The sequence below is a fragment of the Salmo salar genome, chromosome ssa17 (assembly GCF_905237065.1).
Source record: "Salmo salar chromosome ssa17, Ssal_v3.1, whole genome shotgun sequence".
Lineage (NCBI taxonomy): Eukaryota > Metazoa > Chordata > Actinopteri > Salmoniformes > Salmonidae > Salmo > Salmo salar.
Genome location: NC_059458.1, coordinates 58259025 through 58281737, shown reverse-complemented (window position 1 = coordinate 58281737; position 22713 = coordinate 58259025). Strand labels below are relative to the sequence as shown.

The 22713-nt window shown below is 46.2% G+C and overlaps 1 protein-coding gene across 4 annotated transcripts in view; it reads left to right on the top strand.

Annotated features, from left to right (window-relative positions):
- Positions 1–22713, top strand: part of LOC106576174 (coiled-coil domain-containing protein 136) — a 54050-nt gene that overhangs the window by 27836 nt on the left and 3501 nt on the right. For 2 of the 4 annotated variants that reach the window (XM_014153142.2, XM_014153141.2), the window contains 7 exons: positions 8035–8361; positions 8844–8918; positions 11293–11592; positions 15799–15910; positions 18266–18560; positions 18719–18853; positions 20262–20376. In XM_014153142.2, the coding sequence (XP_014008617.1) occupies positions 8035–8361; positions 8844–8918; positions 11293–11592; positions 15799–15910; positions 18266–18560; positions 18719–18853; positions 20262–20366 (1349 nt within the window). In that variant the 3' untranslated portion in view covers positions 20367–20376. The remainder of the gene's footprint in view (positions 1–8034; positions 8362–8843; positions 8919–11292; positions 11593–15798; positions 15911–18265; positions 18561–18718; positions 18854–20261; positions 20377–22713) is intronic. The other 2 variants (XR_001321902.2, XM_014153143.2) reach the window with 2 other exon arrangements.

Here is a 22713-nt window from a genome sequence, read left to right as displayed (position 1 = left end):
GTGTTTGTTTGCGTGAGTGCTCCTGAGGGGATGTGTGTACTGTGTAGACAGTGTGTTGACGGTACTTGTCAGGAGTGATCAGGTCTGTGGAGAGGTAATGTGTCTGGTCATTACTGCCTTTGTCAGGGAGAGGCAGAAAGAGAAAGATGCTGAAGAAAGAGAGATGAACAGATTATTAGAGAGGGCGAAAGAGACAGAAATGCAAAAATAGCAAGCAAGAGAGACTTACAGATGTATAGATTAGGAAAAAGGACTGAAAACGTATCTATCTTTAATTCACCTTACCTTAATCCATCAGAAGACTGTCTAGACTGCCACCCCCTGCCATGGCGTGGCAGGGGGTGTTTGTTTTGTGTGTTTCGGTGTTTTTGGGTTTAGGTTCTATGTTCTCTATTTCTATGTTTATATCTAGTTTTCTATTTCATTGTTGGGTTTTTGGCAATGACCTCCAATTAGAGGCAGCTGGTTGTCGTTGTCTCTAGCGGGGATTGGAGCAGCGAGGGGAAGTATGGACGTGGTAGGCAGAACAACGTTTCTGGGAGAGAAAATTAATGGAGCTACATGAGGCCCAGCCTCCAGTGATGATCCATGGCCCGAAGCTTGTAGGGATGATCCATGGCATGAAGCCTCCAGTGATAATCCATGGCCCGGTGCGGCCAATAAGGGCTCCGCAGCGTTGCCGGGCGAGAGTTGGCCGGCAGCCAGGAAGAAGTGTGCCGGCACAACGGATTCCATAAGGCACACGGGGAGTTTGGCAGAGTCAGAGTGGAGACCTGAGCCAACTCCCGTGCTTATTATGGGGAGCGACGGATCAAGCAAGCACCTTGTTACGCAGAAATGTGCACGGTGTCAACCATACACACGCACAGTCCGGTGCGGCCAATAAGGGCTCCGCAGCGTTGCCGGGCGAGAGTTGGTCGGCAGCCAGGAAGAAGTGTGCCGGCACAACGGATCTGGTCTCCAGTGCGTCTCCTCAGCCCAGTTTACCTTGCGCCTGCTCTACGCACGGCAGCCTTCATTCCCCAGCACAGCCCAGTTCGCCCTGTGCCAGCGCTCCGCCCGTGCCGGGCTACAGTGACCATCCAGCCAGGATGGGTTGTGCAGGCCGTGCGCTCCAGACCTCCAGTGCGCCTCCAAGACCCAGTGTACCCTGTGTCTGCTCCGCGCACTCTACCTCCAGTGCGCCACCATAGCCCGGTAAGGCCGGTGCCTGCTGTGAGCACGCGGTCCGAAGTACGTCTCCCCAGTCCGGTGAGACCAGTTCCAGTGCCCCGAAGGAAGCCTCTAATGATGGTCAATGGTCCGATGTCTCCAGCGATAATCCATGGCATGAAGCCTCCAGTGATGATCCATGGCCCGGAGCCTGTAGTGTTAATCCATGGCACGAAGCCTCCAGTGATGATCCATGGCCCGGAGCCCGTAGGGATGATCCAAGGCACAAAGCCTCCAGTGATGATCCATGGCCCGAAGCTTGTAGGGATGATCCATGGCATGAAGCCTCCAGTGATAACCCATGGCCCGGAGCCTCCAGTGATGATCCATGGCACAAAGCCTCCAGTGATTATCCATGACGCGGAACCAGTAATGATGACCCATGGCACGGAGCCTGCAGCGAAGGTCCCCAGTCCGGAATCTACAGAGACGCTCCTCAGCCCTGAGCCTCCAGCGACGCTCCTCAGCCCTGAGCCTCCAGCGACGCTCCTCAGCCCTGAGCCTCCAGCGACGCTCCTCAGCCCGGAGTCTCCAGCGATGCCGCGCAGCCCAGAGTCTTCTGAACGGGAGCTACGCCCAGAGCCAGAGCCACCTCCGTAGTGGGAGGATTGGGAAGGTGGGGTGTAGCACAGGGACCGTCGTTGATGGTGGCCACCGTCCCTTCCTTCCCTTTAAGTTTGGGGTTGTTTTTGTGGGGTTTTTGTTTTTGAGGTACTGTCACGTCCTGACCAGTAAAAGGGGTTATTTGTCATTGTAGTTTGGTCAGGGCGTGGCAGGGAGTGTTTGTTTTGTGTGTTTCGGTGTTTTTAGGGTTTAGGTTCTATGTTCTCTATTTCTATGTTTATATCTAGTTTTCTATTTCTATGTTGGCTTTTTGGCAATGACTTCCAATTAGAGGCAGCTGGTTGGTGTTGTCTCTAATTGGAGGCCATATTTAGTTGGGGTTTGTTTCACTTGTGTTTTGTGTGTGGTTATTTTCTGTATATTTTCTGTATAGTCTGGGAGCCTTATGGAACTGTTTTCGTCATTTGTTTATTTTGTTTAAGTGTTTTCTTTAAATAAATTAAGAAGATGAGCACTTTACCCACTGCGCCTTACGACGCCCATGACATAGACATGCTGGAGGGGGTCATAGTTTGTCTCCCCCCAACCCAGCGACCCATATCCCAGCAGTCTATTTTAGCCTGGGCTGTCACTAATATTTATTGACAGGAACACCATGCTTACCCTTCACTCCTATTGACTTTCTATTGATAGTCTGATTCTAAATGTTACCCTTATAGTGCCATTTAGTATAGTGCACTGGTCAAAAGTAGTGTACTACTGTTACTGTCTATAAGGAATAGGGTGCCATTTCAGCCGCAGCCACAGTGGTGTAACTTTCTATACATATCCGTCTTTTAGAGGAGGCTGTAACACTGCCTGTTTATTTCCAGTGAGTGAGAGATTGCACACACACTAACCTGCAGTACATCACTCTTTATACAGGCTAAGAGAGCTGCCCTGCGTGCCTTTGTAAAAAAGGTGCCGCTTCAAGGCAGGCTAATTTACTGCTAGATTAAGTCAATTTATGTTGGGTTGAATTCCTCTGTATCAGGGCAATTTACAGTATATTGGAGAGGGTGTTGGAGTGGTCAGAACAGAAAAAGAGAAAGTCACGTCTTTTTTTATTGCTTTACTTTGAGTGGAATTAGGTTGGAACCAAAGCACTAAGTGACAGATGGTGTCTTGGTGCTATTCAGACAGAAGTGAATTGTAGCTGAATCGTCAGCTTCACACACCAGCGGACAGTGACTTCAGGTGTCTGCATGCTAAGGAGGCTGTAGGCTGTGTTTGTATGTGCGTGTGTGCTGGAATCCTAGCCTTTGGTAACTCTGTATGTCTCAAACTCTGATTGGTGTCGTGGTTTTTACTGCTCTTTTGCATTCATGTCCCTTATAGTCACCCGTCGTCCCTATCCCGGGTTAGGAGATTACATTACTCCTGCTCTGACTCCCAGTTATTGTTTCAGTAGCTAATTTACATATCATACCTGTAAGATTGCTCTAGTTCTGTTTCCCTGCGTACCCTGCAATAAAAATGGGCTGTTGCCATAAACCCATAGTTGATATAACAGTGCGGTGATGGGATCAAGTGTGTAAAACTGCAGTCTCCTCATGTGTATTCTAAAGGGGGTGTGTCTCTTTGACTGCATAAATCAGCTGCTTTGTGTGTGATAGGATGCGTATGTGTAGCATACTGTATGTGTGCTATGTGAAAAGGTGTGTGTTTGCAGAGAAGAGTGTGTGGCCATGGTTACCAAGGTGCTGTTTTCTGACGCAGTGTCGAGGTATGACTCATTCTGCCATCGCAGCCCCCCCCCCATCCCCTCACCTCCAAACCACCAGCCACTGTGATTGTCCCGTCGTCATGTGGACACAAAGAGGGACAGGTCTGCGATTATGAGTGGTGGGAGGGAGGGGGGGTAATTATTTACGGGTACAGTTGTGCAGAAGGAAGATAATTGTGGTTATGGTTGTTATTTGGGCTCTGGACTTCGTCCTCTGTTCTAACTGTGGCTTCTCAGTCAGACAGAAGAGAGAGACACGTCTAGCTCATCTTGTCAAGAGCATTTCGATGTCAAACCCTGTCTTTAGAATGAGTATTGTGTTTCTGTGAGAGAGAGCTAAAGAGGGAGCGATGACAGAGCGAGAGAGACGGGAGAGAGAGGCAAAGAGAGATGATATGGAAAGAGAGAGGGAGAACAGAGCAAGAGAAGGTTGGGCGAGGAAGAAGGAGTAGCGAAAGAGATGGAGAGAGGATAGAGAGAGGGGCGAGAGGGAAGGATCAGACAGCGATGATGAGTGATTATTGAATGATCCCTGTGACAGTGATGCTGTTGTAGCAGGGGCATCATTGGTTGCCTGCCAGCAGCCCTGACCAATCAGTCAGTCCTGTGGCAGACCAGAAGGATGTTGGTGCGCAGAGTTGATTACAGAGAGAAGGAAGGAGGGGAGGAGGAAGGGGAGGAGGAGGAAGAGGGGAGGGAACAGCTTAAATGACCTTGAAAATGGCGCTTAACCATATTTGCGATGGCCTGTTGTAAGGCCCGAATTGTGCTGACATAGATATGACATAACATCTAACAACCACATAACCTGACCAGATCCCACATGACAATCTCTTCATGCCTTTCCTTCACCACGTCAGGCCTTTCTCTGTAGTAGTTTAGAGGTACAGTGCCTTCAGAAACTATTCACACCCCCTTAGATTTTGTGTCACTGGCCTACGCACAATACCCCATAATGTCAAAGTGGAATTATGTTTTTAGACATTTTTACAAATTAATAAAAATACAAAGCTGAAATGGCTTGAGTCATTAGGTCTTCAACCCATTTGTTATGACAAGCCTAAATACGTTCAGGAGTAAAAAATGTGTTTAACAAGATTTTTGAATGACTACCTCATCTCTGTACCCCACACATACAATTATCTGTCAAGTCCCTCAGTCCAGCAGTGAATTTCAAACACAGATTCAACCACAAAGACCAGGGAGGTTTTCCAATGCCTCTCAAATAAGGGCACCTATTGGTAGATGGATAAAAAAAGCAGACATTAACTATCCTTTTTAGCATGTTCAAGTTACACATTACACTTTAGATGGTTTATCAATACATTAACATAAATGACAGAGTGAATAGAAGAACGCCTGTAGAGAATACAAATATTCCAAAACATGCATCCTGTTTGCAATAAGGCACTAAAGTAAAACTGCACAAAATGTGGTAAAGAAATTAACTTTATGTTGTGAATTTAAAGCTTATGTTTTTAAGCCAATCCAACACATCACTGAGTACCACTCTCCATATTTTCAAGCCTGTTGGTGGCAGCATCATGTTATGGGTATACTTGTCATTGGCAAGGACTAGGGATTTTTTTTTTAAATAAAAATAAACGGAATAGAGCTAATCACAGGTAAAATCCTGCTTTCTAACAGAAACTTAGAGACATTCACCTTTCAGCAGGAAAATAACCTAAAACACAAGGCCAAATATACACTGGAGTTGCTTACCAAGACCCATTGAATGTTCCTGAGTGGCCTAGTTATAGTTCTGACTTAAATCACCTTGAAAATCTATGGCAAGACTTGAACATTTCTGTCTAGCAATGATGAACAGCCAACTTGACAGAGCTTTAAGAATTTAAAAAATAATAATGTGCAAATGTTGTACAATCCAAGTGTGCAAAGCTCTTACAGACTTACACAGAAAGACTCAAAGCTGTAATCGCTGCTAAATGTGATTCTAACATGCATTGACTCATGGGTGTGAATACTTATGTAAATTAGATATTTCTGTATTTCATTTTCAAAAAATGTCTCACATTTCTAAAAACGTGTTTTCACTTTGTCATTATGGCGTCTTGTGTGTAGATGGGGGAGAAAAACAATCTATGGAATCCATTTTGAATTCAGGCTGTAACACAACAACATGTGGAACACGTCAAGGGGTATAAATACTTTCTGAAGGCGCTGTAGTTTTACTTTAACCATCTTTGATTTCATGCGTTTCCCTCACATTGCTGTGTCCCAGATGTGTTGTTTACTCCTGTCTCGTCTCCCTTCGACAACTCATTACATTTGATTAAAAATAGATTGGCGTTGCTAGCTTTTAGGCATCACTGTTAAATCCAGACTAAACCAGGGCCTCCAGATATTGTGCCATGATGATAATTGTTATGCTGTGTTAAAAAAAAGAAGTCTGAGTTTCTTTCTCCCAGGCTAACGTTGGATAAGTGTGTCGTGTCTTTCATTTGAGTAGATCTGGGTTGGAAGAGGGACTTGGGAATGAATTCAATGACATTTCCATCCTAATATGATGTCGCCTAAAACCCAGATCTCACACCGAAAATAAAACAAGTTATCTTTCAAAAACAGGAAATAAAATAAACAGGAAATAACTTATATACACACTTACGTACACAGGCTGCATCCTTACTAGTCTATGCATGTTATGTAAGAATACAGTACTCACTGAGTACATAGAGTACTCAGAGTATTGAGCTCTTTGACAACGGGCCACTGTCAGCCGCAGGACATTAGCCCTCTGGATGGGTGTGTGTACCATGGAGGGATCGGCTATGAAATAGTGTGTGTGTGTGTGTGTCTGTCTGTGTGTATGTGTGTTTGGGAGAGGGAGAAGTCAGTGTCTGTGTGTTGGAGGTAATAGCCTATGGTTGGAGGTAGGAGGTAGACTGCACATTTTCTAACAGATAGCCTCCTCCTTTCAGTTGTAAGTTATTCATATTCACCAGTAGACTCATCTCTGTGTGTGTGTGTGTGTGTGTGTGTGTGTGTGTGTGTGTGTGTGTGTGTGTGTGTGTGTGTGTGTGTGTGTGTGTGTTCATCTGATTATAACCTGTTGTTGACGGTTTGTTTATAAACAGGTGTTGCCTTGTTGTGCTGTCTGTATTATGTATATATATTTTCAATCCAAAGGGAAACATTTGGTGTACTCTCAGGTAACACACACACACACACACACACACACACACACACACACACACACACACACACACACACACACACACACACACACACACACACACACATGCTTTTACTAGAATATTGATTGATTTTACTGGAGCTATTGTCAGCCAAATGGATTTACCAGAACTCTGTGTGTTCCAGTTAATTGGCCAATAACACACACCCACATGAATACACAGCTTGTAAATGAGCCTCATGTCTTAGGAATGGAAGGTTACACTCTCTCTAACCCATCCTGTTTCATCTCTCTGTGTGTGAGAGTCCGTCTGAGCAGTGGTGACGCACTTAGGAGACTGCAGCAGACGCACACGCATCACCTCCTTTCAGCATCACTGACATCAGAAGACATGTTTAGTATGTTGTTCCCCATGCCTGAGAGAGAGCGGAACGTGAGATGGATAGAGGGAGAGGGGAGAGAGTGAGCAGAAAGAGAGATGGAAGGGGAGAGAGAGAGCGAGAGAGAGAGAGAGAGAGAGAGATTTTTGGAGATGGGAAGTGAGGAATTGGAGGGGAGAGGTGGAGAGAGAAAGGTGAAGAGGATGAGGGTGAGGGAGAGAGAACAGAGGAGGGAGGGAGAGGGGAGCAAGGAGGTAAGGAGGGGAGGGGAGGTGAGAGAGGTTTTATTTTTGGATGTCCCTCCTCACTCTGTGTCCTGATGACAATAGGTGAGAACGAAAGACGAGAAAAGGACAAGTGGAGTCCACCTCATATGCTGCATAAGCAATGACTCAAGAGTATCTAAAGATACATTCTAAAGAGACACATATAGCTCCAGAGAGAGTATTGAGTTCCTCTGGAGTTTCTCTGAATGTTCCTCTGTTTTCCCACTAGATGGCTCTGTAGAAAAGGTAAAACTACTTTAAAAGTTGCTTACCGGCCTTCTGCTTGGTCTGAGGACAGCACTATCAGACAGTGGACTGTGTGGGCAAGAGTGAGTGTGTGTGTGAAGTCTATTGGGGGGGGGGGATCAAACCAGGTGAGGATCAAACCAGGGGATGGGGCAGCAGGTGGAGGGGGGGCTGGGGGTCAGGGGGTCAGGGTAAGAGGCTCAAAGCCTAGACAAGCGAACCACAGCTGCCTCTCAGCTTTCAGACACCAGGAAGTATCCTATGAAGCAGGGTCAATTAGTTAAAAAGTACTGCTAGCACTTTGTAGGTCAATACAGACCTCTGTATGAAAGGAGTTTGCAGACTAAGCTGTTTACAGAGGTAGTAATTCTCTCGCTCTATCGATTTTTATCTCTCTCTCTCTATCTATCTTTATCTCTCTTTCCCCCCCAATCCCTCTCTCTCTAGATGACATATGTGACCTGAAGGTGGAGAGGCCTGGCATTGTGGACAAGCTGACGGCCAAAGAGAGGGAGTCCCTGGAGGAGAACGATGAGAAGGAGGAGAAAGAGAAGGAGGTGGAGGTGGGGAACGGAGAGAAGGGCCAGCAGGAGGAGCAAGGAGAGGAGAAGGAGGTGAAAGTGGAGGAGGACGAGGAGGAGGAGGAGGAAGGAGGAATGTTAGAGGAGGATGACTTGGAGGAGTTGAGGTCCCAGGTGCTGCAGCTGGTGTTGGAGCTGGAGGAGGCCAGGGAGGTGTCTCAACGACATGAAGAGAGCTTCATGGAGCTACAGGGTGAGTTGCTGTGTGTGTGTGTGTGTGTGTGTGTGTGTGTGTGTGTGTGTGTGTGTGTGTGTGTGTGTGTGTGTGTGTGTGTGTGAGCGAAGAGTTTGTGTCTGAGTGTGACTGTATTTGTGTTAGTGTGTGGAACTGTGTGTGTCTGAGTGACTGTGAGTGCATGTGTGTGTGTGTGTGTGTGTGACAGCTGTAGCCATGATTGCATGCTGGGTGTTTAGTTCACTGTGACATCACAGCTGGGTCGTGAGGGAGTTGGGAGGTCCTATTGCTCAGCTGTCATGCTTCTTGTGCCAGTTGTCACTGACCCCAGCTCCCCCATGGTCCATTCTGCTGACTCACATACACCACATTGACTGTATACATAGTCACTTTGTTCTTCCTTTCCTCCCCCTTTCTCTCCCTTCTCTTGTACATTTCCTCCTCTCATATCCCCCCTTTCTTCTCTTCCTCCCCTCTCTCCCTCTCTCCTCTGTTCCCAGGTCTGTTGGAAGATGAGCGTCTGGCTAGTGCTCACCAGGCAGAGAGCTTTACCAGACAGATCCAGAGACTGCAAGGTAGACACGCACGCAAGCGCGTATGCACACACAGACACACACACAAACACACAAACACGCACACAAGCACGCACACCCTTATACACAACCTCTCCTCTCTCCACTTCTGATAAATGAACACAGCACCATTATCTTCCCCTACTGTCTCATGAAATAGTGTATTGGCTGAGGAAAAGTTACCAATAAACATAACTTTTATAGATAAATGTCTCCTAGCAGGGTCTTGTGATAGTGGAGAGGGGACATAACTTTAAGAGATACATGGATTGGACACAATCTCCTTTTCTCTCTCTTTTTTCCATTTGTACTGTCCCCATCACCTGACAGTGCTATAGGGTTTAAACAAAAGTTCCACAATAAACTGTTCTATGTAAGAAGTGCAATAGGGTTTCAATACACATACATGAATATGACATTATATTTATTTGCTTATGACTTAGTCCCACCATAGTTATATGGTCTAATGGTCTAACATGACTGATAAATGACGCTAGATAAGCCTATCTTAGACTGTATTCACAGAATGTGTCTGCTTGGGAAGAGGTCTGGTATGGCTACCATGATTGGCTGAAATCTCAATGGTGCTGTCACGACTTCCACCGAATTCGGCTCCTCTCCTTGTTAGGGCGGCGTTCGGCGATCGACATCACCGGCTTTCTAGCCATCGCTGCTCCATTTCTCATATTCCATTGGTTTTGTCTTGTTCCATTACACCCCTGGTTTTCATCCCATAGTTACTGCATGTATTTAGTCCTCTGTTCCCCTCCATGTCTTTGTGTGTAATTGTTTGTTATGTGGATATTGTCAGGCGCTTTACTTTTGCTATGTTCCGTGTTTTGGCACGTTATTGTTTTTATGTGCTGTCATTTTTGGAACGGAATTAAAGTGCGCCTGTTCACTACACTCTGCTCTCCTGCAGCTGACTTCGACCTCCCGTACACACCCTGGACAGCTGCTCAACCACCACTTGGTGGCCACCGTATGAATGACGTCACGTGACCAGAGAGACACCAGGCCATAGAAATCCATATATTACTACTCTGTTCTATTTCATTCTGTGCACCAGACATCATTAGTTACAGGAAGGACAGTGGCTCCAGACGACATAGAGGCCTTGTCATGATGTCACTTCCTTAGGAGAAGATGTTCAGTCTCCGGGCTCAGTATTTGGATTAACATGGGGTTATGTAGGTGACTGAGTTGGAAGGGTGTGTGGGGGTGAGAGGGAGCACAGCACTCCCTCCTTATTCCTCTCTCACTCCCCCCTTATAGTGACACTCACCACATGACTCCTATTGGAATGCAGACTGGGGGTGGGGGGGGGGGGCAGGCCGAGGTAGGGTTAGTTTGTCTTAGCTCATTTGGCTTTGTTATTCTGCTGTTGTACACACACGACGCCAGTGTTTCCCATCCACAGTGAGGGAGAAGGAGAGAGAGGGAGAGAACTCTCCGTACATGGTTCACTCCACGTAACGGCAACCCCAAGGCAGAATGCCATGTGACGTCAGAGAGAAGCCATGTGATTGGCTGAATGACTGTAAACATTAAGGCAGGAGGGGATTGATATTCCCAGAAGGAACGTTCTCAAGAGGAGAATGTGAACGTACTGTACAACCACGTGTGTGCTCAAGGATTGCCCTCTTGCTCTGGTGAGCCCAGACTCCTTTTGTCCCTAACCCAGGACAAGCTTCTGTCCAGTACAATACTATACTGTACCTCACACTATAACTAAGTAAGTAAATTTGTCTGAGCCAGAAAGACCCAGACTGTACATCTTCTTAATGTTGTGGTCCAGGAAGTAATCTAGGTGTGTGGTTCCTCTGTGCAGTGTGTGTGAAGAGAGCTGGTCTGCAGACACAGCCATATAGCCATGGCCTCTTGAGTTCTCGCCATGTTTGTGTAAACACATCAATCTCCCTTCACTTCAAAAGTCAAGTATGTGTTTGTGTGTTTTTGTGTGTGTGTGTGTGTGTGTGTGTGTGTGTGTGTGTGTGTGTGTGTGTGTGTGTGTGTGTGTGTGTGTGTGTGTGTGTGTGTGTGTGTGATTAATGAGGAGAGGAGAGGCGCCAGGGGTTTTAATTTAGAGACAGAGAGCCCAGACCAGAGCTAATGCCCTTGTCCCTCTCCTCTGCTCTCTCCTTCTCCCCTCTCTACCCCATGCCCTTGGCTCAGTCAGCTCTTGTGTCTGCTCTTTGCAGCCAGGACATGTTCACTAGAGTGTTTACCAGACCTTCCTGAAACAAAAGGTCCTTGACAGAGTACAAGTCAACATTGCTTGTCTTTTTTCGGAGTCACAGATTGACAGGAACATCTCTCCTCTCCGCTCCTCCCCTCTTCTCTTCTCTCCTCACCCCTCCTTTCCTTCCCACTCTAGCTCAGCTGCGTTCGGTCCAGGAGGAGATGGACTCTCTGGAGGAGGAGAAGGAGAGTGAGCTGGGGGAGGTGCAGGAGGAGCTGAGGTCTGCCCAGGAGGAGGTGCTGGTGCTGCAGCAGGCGGGGGAGGAGGCAGCAGCAGAGAGGGAGAACGACATCGCCTCCCTGCAGGAGGAGCTGTGTCGTCTGAGGGCCGAGCTGCAGCGTCTCCGCACCACGGCCCAAGAGTACGAGCTGGAGATCACCACCCTGCGGGCCGAAATCAACATGAAGAGCATGAGGAGGGAGGGAGAGACTGACGGTACTGCCATACTATATACTGCACTAACCCTGCATCTAACTCAAACTACTAACCACTACAACACCACACAAGCTGCAACACTACTTAAACCCCTTACACAAACACAAAACACAACCATTGCACACACCCATTCCCTGCCCAACCAGTGCACCACTCCATCGGACATGAGGAAAATCCCAGTCAGGTATACCCATTAATACAACACAGTAATATAATCCAGTTCAAACTGTAGGCTGGATCCAATAGAAACACTAGAAAAGGTTCAGGTTTTTACAGACTCAACAGGTCCAGTTGGCAGAGAGGCCTTCTTAGCAGCAGAGAATTGTGGGTAAATACGGGAGTCGGGGACTCATCATGGTGACTCCAGAGTTTCCAGATTTGTCTTTATCCCTCTCTGTTTGTGTATGGACCTCAGAGAGATCATGTCAGTATCCATTAAAACACACTTCGGCAACGTTTAGAGGATTTATTAGTGTTATTGATCCCAGGCTCATGGTTATTGGTGAAGTCACGCATGGAGAGTTCGAGGTGTCACCACTATACTGTTAGGATAATATGGTAATGCCACAGCACCACTGTGTATACTCAAACAAGAGGGAGGAAAGCCAACAGCCTCTGTTTAAGTTTGATGGGTTGATTCTCTCGTGGTTCCACTAGTCCGTAACGATCTGGGTAGATCCCCTTTCAGTTTTAATGCCCCCCATTGTTGGATCGGCCGCAGAACTCCTTGCATCTTGATTCCCTGGTGCCTCCAGGGTCGTTTATGACTCTTAGATGTGTTGAATGAGAGTTGCAGTTGTTTTGATTGAATGAAGAGATTGTTGTGGTTGTAATGTTGAAAGTTGTAATTTGAAGTTTTGTGAGAGTGATAATTTCTCTATTGTTGTATTGTTATGCTGAAAATGAGACCCTGGTCTTGATGGGTTTCCCCTGACTAAATAAAAGGTACCAATAAAAAAATAAAAGAATGATTCTACGTGATGAGTAACAAACTGTGTAGGAGGAAATGAGGATCACAATCTGTCTTGGCCTCTGTAGGGATGATGCAGACTGAAAAATGATTCCTCCTTTTAACACTCTCAAGTTGAAACCCCTCAAGTCCAGAAGCAGGGCGAAAGCTTTTAAAAGTTTTACTGTGTTCTCTGTTTCGATGTGCTTATTTGTTACAGCTGCGACTCCTTTATTTGAAATTAATGCTAATTAAGTAGAAAAACAACTCTGCCCTACATAAAACCAACCCAATAGTAGATATAAATGAATTAAAGTGCCATTTTTCCAGAGCTGCTTTTTGCAATTGATTATTTTCAGAGGAGAGCCTGGGCGGTCTGGGTGGTGTGTGTATACGCAGGCAGGCAGGCAGGCAGGCAGGCAGGCAGGCAGGCAGGCAGGCAGGCAGGCAGGCAGGCGGGCGGGCGGGCGGGCGGGCGGGCGGGCGGGCGGGCGGCCATTCCACCTCAGTGTTGTAAACCTCTCTTCTGGTGGTTTCTTCTCTCCCTACTTTATGTATGCAGTATAATGATGACATAACATTATCTAGCAGAATGAGTAACACAGGGTTACTTGATCAAAGGCTGTCTCTCTCTGTATGTGACCTGTATTATATTGGCAGTACACAGTACTCTATCCTCGTGCATCTCCAGTCTGTGCATGACTTTCATTAGCCTGTCTAATAGCAGGGCTAATGCCAGAGAGAGAAAGAGAGAGGAGAGGAAGGAAAGGAAACTGAGAGGGGGAGGGAGAGAAGGTATTGAGACAGAATTAGGACTATAAAAGTAAAGGAAAACAGGGATTCAGAAAGGGTAAATGAGATTGTGAGCATGATACAGTGGTACGTCTAAGTGTACTGTACCTCGCCCAGTCACATAAACACAATAGGCTGTTATTATAGCCATAAATCAGGATCTTGAACAGGAAGTGGCAACCTCTTATACCCACACACACATACATACGTTCATGTATAGACACACATACACACGTTCAGGTATACACACACACACACACACACACACACACACACACACACACACACACACACACACACACACACACACACACACACACACACACACACACGTGTTCAGGTATACACACACACACACACGTTCAGGTATACACACACACACACACACACACACACACACACACACACACACACACGTTCAGGTATACGTACACGTTCAGGTATACACACACATACACACGTTCATGTATACACACACACACACACACACACACACACACACACACACACACACACACGTTCAGGTATACACACACACACACACACACACACACGTTCAGGTATACACACACACACACACGTTCAGGTATGCACACACATACACACGGTTAGGTATACATACATACACGTTCTGGTATACATACACATACACACGTTCAGGTGTACACACACATACACACGTTCAGGTATACACACACATACACGTTCAGGTGTACACACACATACACACGTTCAGGTATACACACACATACACGTTCAGGTGTACACACACATACACACGTTCAGGTATACACACACATACACGTTCAGGTGTACACACACATACACACGTTCAGGTATACACACACATACACGTTCAGGTGTACACACACATACACACGTTCAGGTATACACACACATACACGTTCAGGTGTACACACACGTACACACGTTCAGGTATACACACACATACACACGTTCAGGTATACACACACATACACACGTTCAGGTATACACACACATACACGTTCAGGTGTACACACACGTACACACGTTCAGGTATACACACACGTACACACGTTCAGGTATACACCCACATTCAGGTATACACACACATACACGTTCAGGTATACACACACATACACGTTCAGGTATGCACACATTCAGGTATACACACACGTTCAGGTATGCACACACGTACACACGTACAGGTATACACACACGTACACGTTCAGGTGTACACACACGTACACACGTTCAGGTATACACCCACATTCAGGTATACACACACATACACGTTCAGGTATACACACACATACACGTTCAGGTATGCACACATTCAGGTATACACACACGTTCAAGTATGCACACATGTACACACGTTCAGATATACACACACGTACATGTTCAGGTATACACACACGTTCAGGTATGCACACCCACATTCAGGTATACACACACGTACACGTTCAGGTATACACACACGTTCAGGTATACACACCCACATTCAGGTATACGTTCAGTACACGTTCAGGTATACACACACATACACACGGTTAGGTATACACACACGTAAACGTTCAGGTATACACAGGCGTACACATGGTTAGGTATCCACACACGTAAACGTTCAGGTATACACACACGTAAACGTTCAGGCATGCACACACATACACACAGTTAGGTATGCACACACAAACACACGTTGCCCAGCAACATTACAAACAGAATTCCTAATTGTAACACCTGTAAGAGGAGCTCTTTGGAGCTATAGCGCTGTCGTGTTTAAAGGTATGCTTTACTTGGTTCTTTTCCTAGTTTTTCCTCAACTCTCCCAACTCATTGACCACCCTCATCCAGGGGAGGGTTGAGCCTCTCAACCAACGTCAGTGTGTCATTAACAGTATACTGCAGCTTCCTCCACTGTCCCTGTTCCACACCAGTCTTGATTTAGTGAACCTCCGCTCGCAAACACATTTGACCGCCCTCCTTGACAAGTACCAACCGATTGACCTGTACAAAAGGATCCAATTGGATAGCTTTTTTTGCCGACATTTCAAGCTAGTTGTGGGGGGAGCTTACGTCACGTTCTTAACTCTGTTACACTTGAACACATTTCAGGACTATATCTAAACCAATATGTTAGAGGGCCATGGTGGAAGCAATGTTGTTGAAAACCTCAACTACCTTCCTCGCCATATCACACCCTTTCCTGTGGAATCTGTTACCATGACTACTTATTGTTAACACGGTTCAGTGCGTCAACTTTCCCACCCCAACACACACACACCCAAGACAAAACAGCACACACTAACGTGACCCTGGGAATGTGTGTGTGTGTGTGTGTGTGTGTGTGTGTGTGTGTGTGTGTGTGTGTGTGTGTGTGTGTGTGTGTGTGTGTGTGTGTGTGTGTGTGTGTGTGTGTGTGTGTCTGTGTGTCTGTGTGTGTGTGTGTGTGTGTGTGTGTGTGTGTGTGTGTGTTCCAGGTGAGGTAAGCCAGCTGACGGCGGAGTGTCATACGATTTCAGACGAGTGTCAGACCCTGAAGGACGAAAACAAACAGCTGAGCCTCAAATTGCAGCGGCTACAGCGAGCCGGGTGAGTGGCCGAGCCGCCTGTCGATCAAGATGCCGACCAATCAGTCACAGCCTCTCTATGTCTGGAGACCCCCACATTCCAGTAAAATCCCTCCTATGTGCTCTACAAACCTACTGTCTGTTTATTGTCTGTAGATAATCTATCATAACTTTTTGTCTGGGGTCTGATGTAAGAAAAACAATCTGTCAGTCCACAGACAAGACAAGATCACACGGGTAAACATAAGAATATTTTGAATGCCTTCTGAATTGTTAGAAGCCTTTGTCTCCTCCATCTCTCTCTGTATTTTCGAGACAGTTCTTCTTTGATCTTCTGTATAACATAACTAGGAGGCCTGTGTGTGTATTTGTGTGTGTGTGTCTGTGTCTGTGTGTGTGTGCATAAGTGTGTCTGGGTCTGTGTGCATGCGTGTGATTGTGCACCTGAGAGTACACCAGTTTCTTAACCCTTTTGAATTGAAAATATATACAATATATACATAATACAGACAGCACAACAAGGCAACACCTGTTTATAAACAAACCGTCAACAACAGGTTATAATCAGATGAACACACACACACACACACACACACACACACACACACACACACACACACACACACACACACACACACACACACACACACACACACACACACACACACACACACACACACACAGAGATGAGTCTACTGGTGAATATGAATAACTTACAACTGAAAGGAGGAGGCTATCTGTTAGAAAATGTGCAGTCTACCTCCTACCTCCAACCATAGGCTAGTACCTCCAACACACAGACACTGACTTCTCCCTCTCCCAAACACACATACACACAGACAGACACACACACACTATTTCATAGCCGATCTCTCCATGGTACACACACTCATCCAGAGGGCTAATGTCCTGCGGCTGACAGTGGCACGTTGTCAAAGAGCTCAATACTCTGAGTACTCTATGTACTCTGTGAGTGCTGTATTCTTACATAACATGCTTGACACAGTTCTCTATAAACCCTCCGCTCTCTGCTCTCTGGTGTCACCACTCTGATCGAAGGGGATACAGAGACACAGGAGAACATCTCCATTTGAGCTCCATGCATACAGACCTGATATTGAGATGGTTATACTGTATATAGCAGGCTGCAATACCACAACAGAACTGCGGGAAATGAACAATCTTACTGCAAGATCATACTTAGGTCTGGTTTCATTTCACCCCCTAGACCCTAGCCCCTCTCGTCCCCTTTGAAGTGATTGTTTAATGTGGGTGAGGCCTTAGGTGTCAGTAACTGCTAGGAGTGGTGGTAGGAGTCAGGCGCAGAGAGCAGAGGTAAGGAAATGTGTGTTTATTCCATAAAACACAAAAACGGTCGACGCCAACACAACCGGCGTGAAAAATGCAAAGTGCCCAGAACAACAGGTACACAGCATGCATATAAAATAACACTTGTCGATCGCCAGCACATCCAATAACAAAAACACACTCTGACGCAAAATAATCCTGCACAAACCTGGGCGGGCTAAACAGGCTTAAATAACCATAAATCAAGAGAACCAAATGAGGAACAGGTGCAAACAATAAGACATACCAAACGAAAAGGAAAAAGGGATCAGCGGCGGCTAGTAGGCCGGTGATGACGACCGCCGAGCGCCGCCCGAGCAGGCAGGGGAGCCACCTTCGGTGGGATTCGTGACATTAGGAAACAACAGTGTTTAATTCCAGGATGCATAGACTAGTAAGGATGCAGCCTGTGTATGTATCCTGTATTCATTCTCAAGTCCCTTTTCCAACCCAGATCTACTCAAATGAAAGACACGACACATTTATCCAACGTTAGCCTGGGAGAAAGAATCTCAGACTTATTGGCAGAAGTAGTGACTCATGTTTTCCCAGAATGAGAGAGAGTTGCGCTAGGTTCTTCACAATGTTGCACTGTAATACATCACACTGAATACAGTAGTTACTTCAATGCACTCTAGACTTGTACACTGATAGTGCTCATCCATTCTTAAGCTTCAATAATTTATGTTCACTCTACCGATTCACAGAATGTGTGGTTTTGTTTTAGCAAAGTACTCTGTGGTGTAATGGCGTGATCTGACCATATAAGCTGTTATGTCATGAATGTTTAAACTCTGGGAGAGTTGTGGTTGGCCCAGGGGACAGAGTTAAATATGTTTAAGCTCTGTGAGAGTTATGGTTGGCCCACAATATAACTTTCTCCCAATGAATAAATTATGCTGAGAGGGAATCAGCAATGCGACGAGTACTGCACTGCGGATTTCAACAACACCGCAGAAAACACACACACACATACGATGAATGATGCTTATAAATTGCTAATACATTGAATGATCTCTCTGGATGACAGCTCCAATGATGTCTACCTGGCCTTGAGAGGGGAGGGGGACGAGGACCAGAAGGATGAGGGCGTTGGGCAGGATGAAGAATCAGTGAAGGCTGGAGGCTACATAACCCTGTCTCAGACCCAGGGTGGGCAGACCCAGACTATGCAAGGTGGGCGCTTGGTGGATGCATCCATCCAGAAGAACATCTCGTTCGATGGCAAGCCCATCACCAACTGGAACGGGGGACCCTCTGAAGTCTTCTCCCTAAAAGACCAGCTCAAACTGGCTGAGGAGAGGGCCTCGCAAGTACAGGGACAAGTATGGACACAGACGCTCTCACACACCCACATACAAGTCTTATAAAACAGAGTAAGCCAAATGTGATAATGAAAATGCTCTCTCTCTCTCTCTCTCTCTCTCTCTCTCTCTCTGTCTCTGTCTCTGTCTCTGTGTCTCTGTGTCTGTCTGTCTCCCAGTGTGAGGGGTTGAAGGGGGAGCTTGCAGAACTGCAGTGGCTGTTTGACTGCAGCCAGAAGGAGAGGGTTGAGCTGGAGCAGGAACTGCATCACTATAGGGCGGAGCTAGAGAGGCTGGGCGGAAAGAAGTCACAGGTGAGAGGTCAGCGGTCGGAGGGAGGTAACTTTGGTAACATTGGCCGACAAAAGATGGCCTCTTCTGTGTATGAGTTGGTGAAAACAAGTGTTACTATAAGGGGACACTACACATGTGCTATAACAAGGGTTATGGTGGTGAAGGAGCTAGTTATGAGGTAAGTAGAAGGGAACGAGAAGACACACCTATACACATACACACCTGTATTTACAGTACACTTGAGTAACTATGCGCTAACTAACCCATTCTCCTCAAGCATCAAGTCTGTCTGTCTGTCTGTAGTGTGTGCATGTGGGTCAGTAACAACAGCTCAGTCAAACAGCTATGTCTCATGGAATCGTGACTTGTCTCTCGTCCTCTTTCTGCCTCCGGTGGTGTAGTCAGTTATTCTTGTGTCCTCGACTTTTGTCCCTGGCTTCTTCCGCCCTCTTCTCAACATGCATTGCTTCAATGGCGGTGTGTCTCTGCGTCCTGTCGCACTGTCCAGTGTCTGTCCCCGTGTCCACCTAAACAACCCGGTCCCTATCCTCTTTCTCTTCCTCTTCCTGTCTGATGCCATCAAAACCAGGAAGTGCTGAATCAGAGTTTTGTTGAAAACTGAATAACAAAAAAGACAAATCAACCCACATGCTATTATAGTGTACAAATGTGCGCTTATAAGCCAGCCACTCCACCCTTGATGATTTGATTGAGTGTACGTGGTCTCCTTATCAACGATTTGGAATTAGACCATCCAGCCTGAGTACCACAGTAGTTCATGTCACTCACCTGTCCTCCATAGTTGTAGTTTATCTTGTGACTAACCCCCCTCACCCGCACTGCTGGGCTGCCTACAACTCCCAGGGTTCTCTCTGTCTGAGTGACCGTTTGAGTGACAGGCAGCACTTTTCAGTGTGGGCAGAGATCTTTAAAGGACAAGATGGAATCATTACACAAGTTGTTCATCTTGTCTTTAACCATCTTTGATGTGCTCTAATGGCATGCTCTTTCTGTTTCTCCCCTCCCTTCATCGTTTCCATGGCTGTGTTTTGTTGAAAACTCCTATTTATAAACTCATTCACATTCATATTGTCAAATCTGTTTACCATAACCACCCTACAAAATGTTGCGCAATATGGTTTTTACAATCTGCCTATCTCTTTATTTATTTCGTTCTCCCTCTCTGTCACTCACCCTCTCTGTCCTTGTCTATTGGTCTCTCTACCTGTCTATCTGCCTGTCAACCCATTTATCTTCCTCTCAATCACCTCATGATGTTTTATGGACATATATTTATCTGTTGTCTCTTCATCTGTCTCTCCACATGTAATTCTATCATTTTTGTCTCCCTTTATTATGATTTGTGATTTCTCTCACCACCTCCCTCCTCCTCTCTCATGCCCCCACGATCCCTTATTTTCTCCCCAGAACTGCACTCCTCCGTCTGAGCCCCCTGTTCTCTCCATCCCCTTCATAGGAATGATTGTAATAATGGCCCTGATATGGTGCTGGTGGGAGGAGCTGGCGTCCTAGAGGGGACCAGGTATGGGCATGCCCTTTCTTTATCTAGAAGAATCAAACAAAGTCAACTCTTATTCCCTCTAAGATTGGCTGAATATCTGTTGTAGATCCAGATTATTCAACCTTTGGCTGTGGATGTGCCTGCATGTAGAATACTGCACACACAGATATACTGTAGATTGCAAATGTACAGTATAGGGCCAGAACACATGGTTCCTGTTAGTAGTTAAATGTTATTAGAGTTCAAAGTTCTGACAGTATTTGATCTGTTGTGGAAGGGTACCTTATTCCACTGACATATAGACTCTGATTCAAGATTAAGCGTGTGCTGGCAAGACCAGCTATTACAGTGTAGTAGACCCATGTCTTACAATGTAATATGCCCCTCTAAGAATCACGTTTCACTTGATCTGTCAATCAAACTCAAGCTGTCTTAGAAACGGAACCTCTATGGTGAACAATAAACATCCAAAGCCACATTAACACCAAATGGGCTAGAACCAAAACGGTAATAGAGTGTTGCGAAAATACTTGACGGGAAATCAGCGACTTGGCTCTCGTTGGGTTAACTGGCTCAAAATGTACCGGGTGGTCTGCTTTGTTCCTCTGAAGGTGGGCCGTCAACCTTAGAGTTAGCAGAGTCACTGAGACAGAGAGTCCAATAACTCAGTCTCACCCAGCAGTCTCCAAATGCACCATTCACTGTGTTTACTATGACTCTACTGAATGGAATGGCTCCGATTCTAAGAATACTAAGAACTTGGCTTGGAACAGCCAAGCAGACGCCACACTTGAAAAGCTGCGAGTAACAGAGAAATGAAAAGGAGAGAGAAGAAAGAGACTTTCACACTTGCTTGGCTGCTCCTTTGATGTTTTCGTCTGAGAAAGGTGGCTTTTATTTGAGTGGTCCGTCACACTTAGCCGAGAGAAACACAGTGACACGCGGCTCCTTTCATGTCTCCATTGGGACTGTGCAGAGATTACCACTAGAGCCAAGATGGATGACACAGCGCTGATGTCAACACCCATCGCTGCTGCCTGACCTCCACAGGCGGGACAGCAGCCAGGGAGCCAGGGAACTGGGGTTTAGATAAACCTTCTCTCCCTCCAACCTCCAGCTGGCTGAATGCTGTGTTGTGGTCAGCCTGCAGTGAGGCATAGCCCTTTCTGCACCCTCCTCTCTCTCAGATTTAGCTGACAGGGGTCTGGCTAACCTGGAAGTATGTTACATACTTCAGCATGCTGTAGGCTATTTTGCAATGGACATTCCATCATGAGTATTTACAGTAGATTGAGTTATGTAGCTTTAGGCATTTAGAATGAGGTATTGCTAGTTACCTTGGGAGATTTAGAATGAGGTATGGCTATTTACCTTGGGAGATTTAGAATGAGGTATGGCTATTTAGCTTGGGACATTTAGAATGAGGTATGGCTATTTAGCTTGGGACATTTAGAATGAGGTATGGCTATTTAGCTTGGGACATTTAAAATGAGGTTTGGCTATTTACCTTGGGACATTTAGAATGAGGTTTGGCTATTTATCTTGGGACATTTAGAATGAGGTTTGGCTATTTACCTTGGGACATTTAGAATGAGGTTTGGCTATTTACCTTGGGACATTTAGCCTGAGTTGGAGTGTTTGTCTTTTATTGTAGCCTGATGTGAGTAAGGGTTCTGAAACTTTAATGAGAGGGTCAGGCGTCCATTTTAGGATGACATGGCCACAAGTTGTGTGTGTGTGTGGGCGAGAAGCTGTCTGCACACTACACCACACTTATAGGGGATCCTCTTACTGGGCTCCAGGGAGACATCACTGCTAAATCACTCTCTCTCTCTCTCTCTCTCTCTCTCTCTCTCTCTCTCTCTCTCTCTCTCTCTCTCGCTCGCTCGCTTTCTCTCGCTCGCTTTCTCTCGCTCGCTTTCTCTCTCTCTCTCTCTCTCTCTCTCTCTCTCACACACACACACACACACACACACACACACACACACACACACACACACACACACACACACACACATGCTTTTACTAGAATATTGATTGATTTTACTGGAGCTATTGTCAGCCAAATGGCTTTACCACAACACCCAACACCACTCAAGTCTTCTCTCTTCTCGCATAGGACTGTGTTGGTTGGTTGTGTGAGGCAGGATCCCAATTGAGCTGTAAATTACTGGGCTGTAAGGCACAAAAGATTCCTTTGTCCAACGTGTGTGTTGAGGAAATGGATGTGTCCAACGTGTGTGTTGAGGAAATGGATGTGTCCAACGTGTGTGTTGAGGAAATGGATGTGTCCAACGTGTGTGTTGAGGAAATGGATGTGTCCAACGTGTGTGTTGAGGAAATGGATGTGTCCAACGT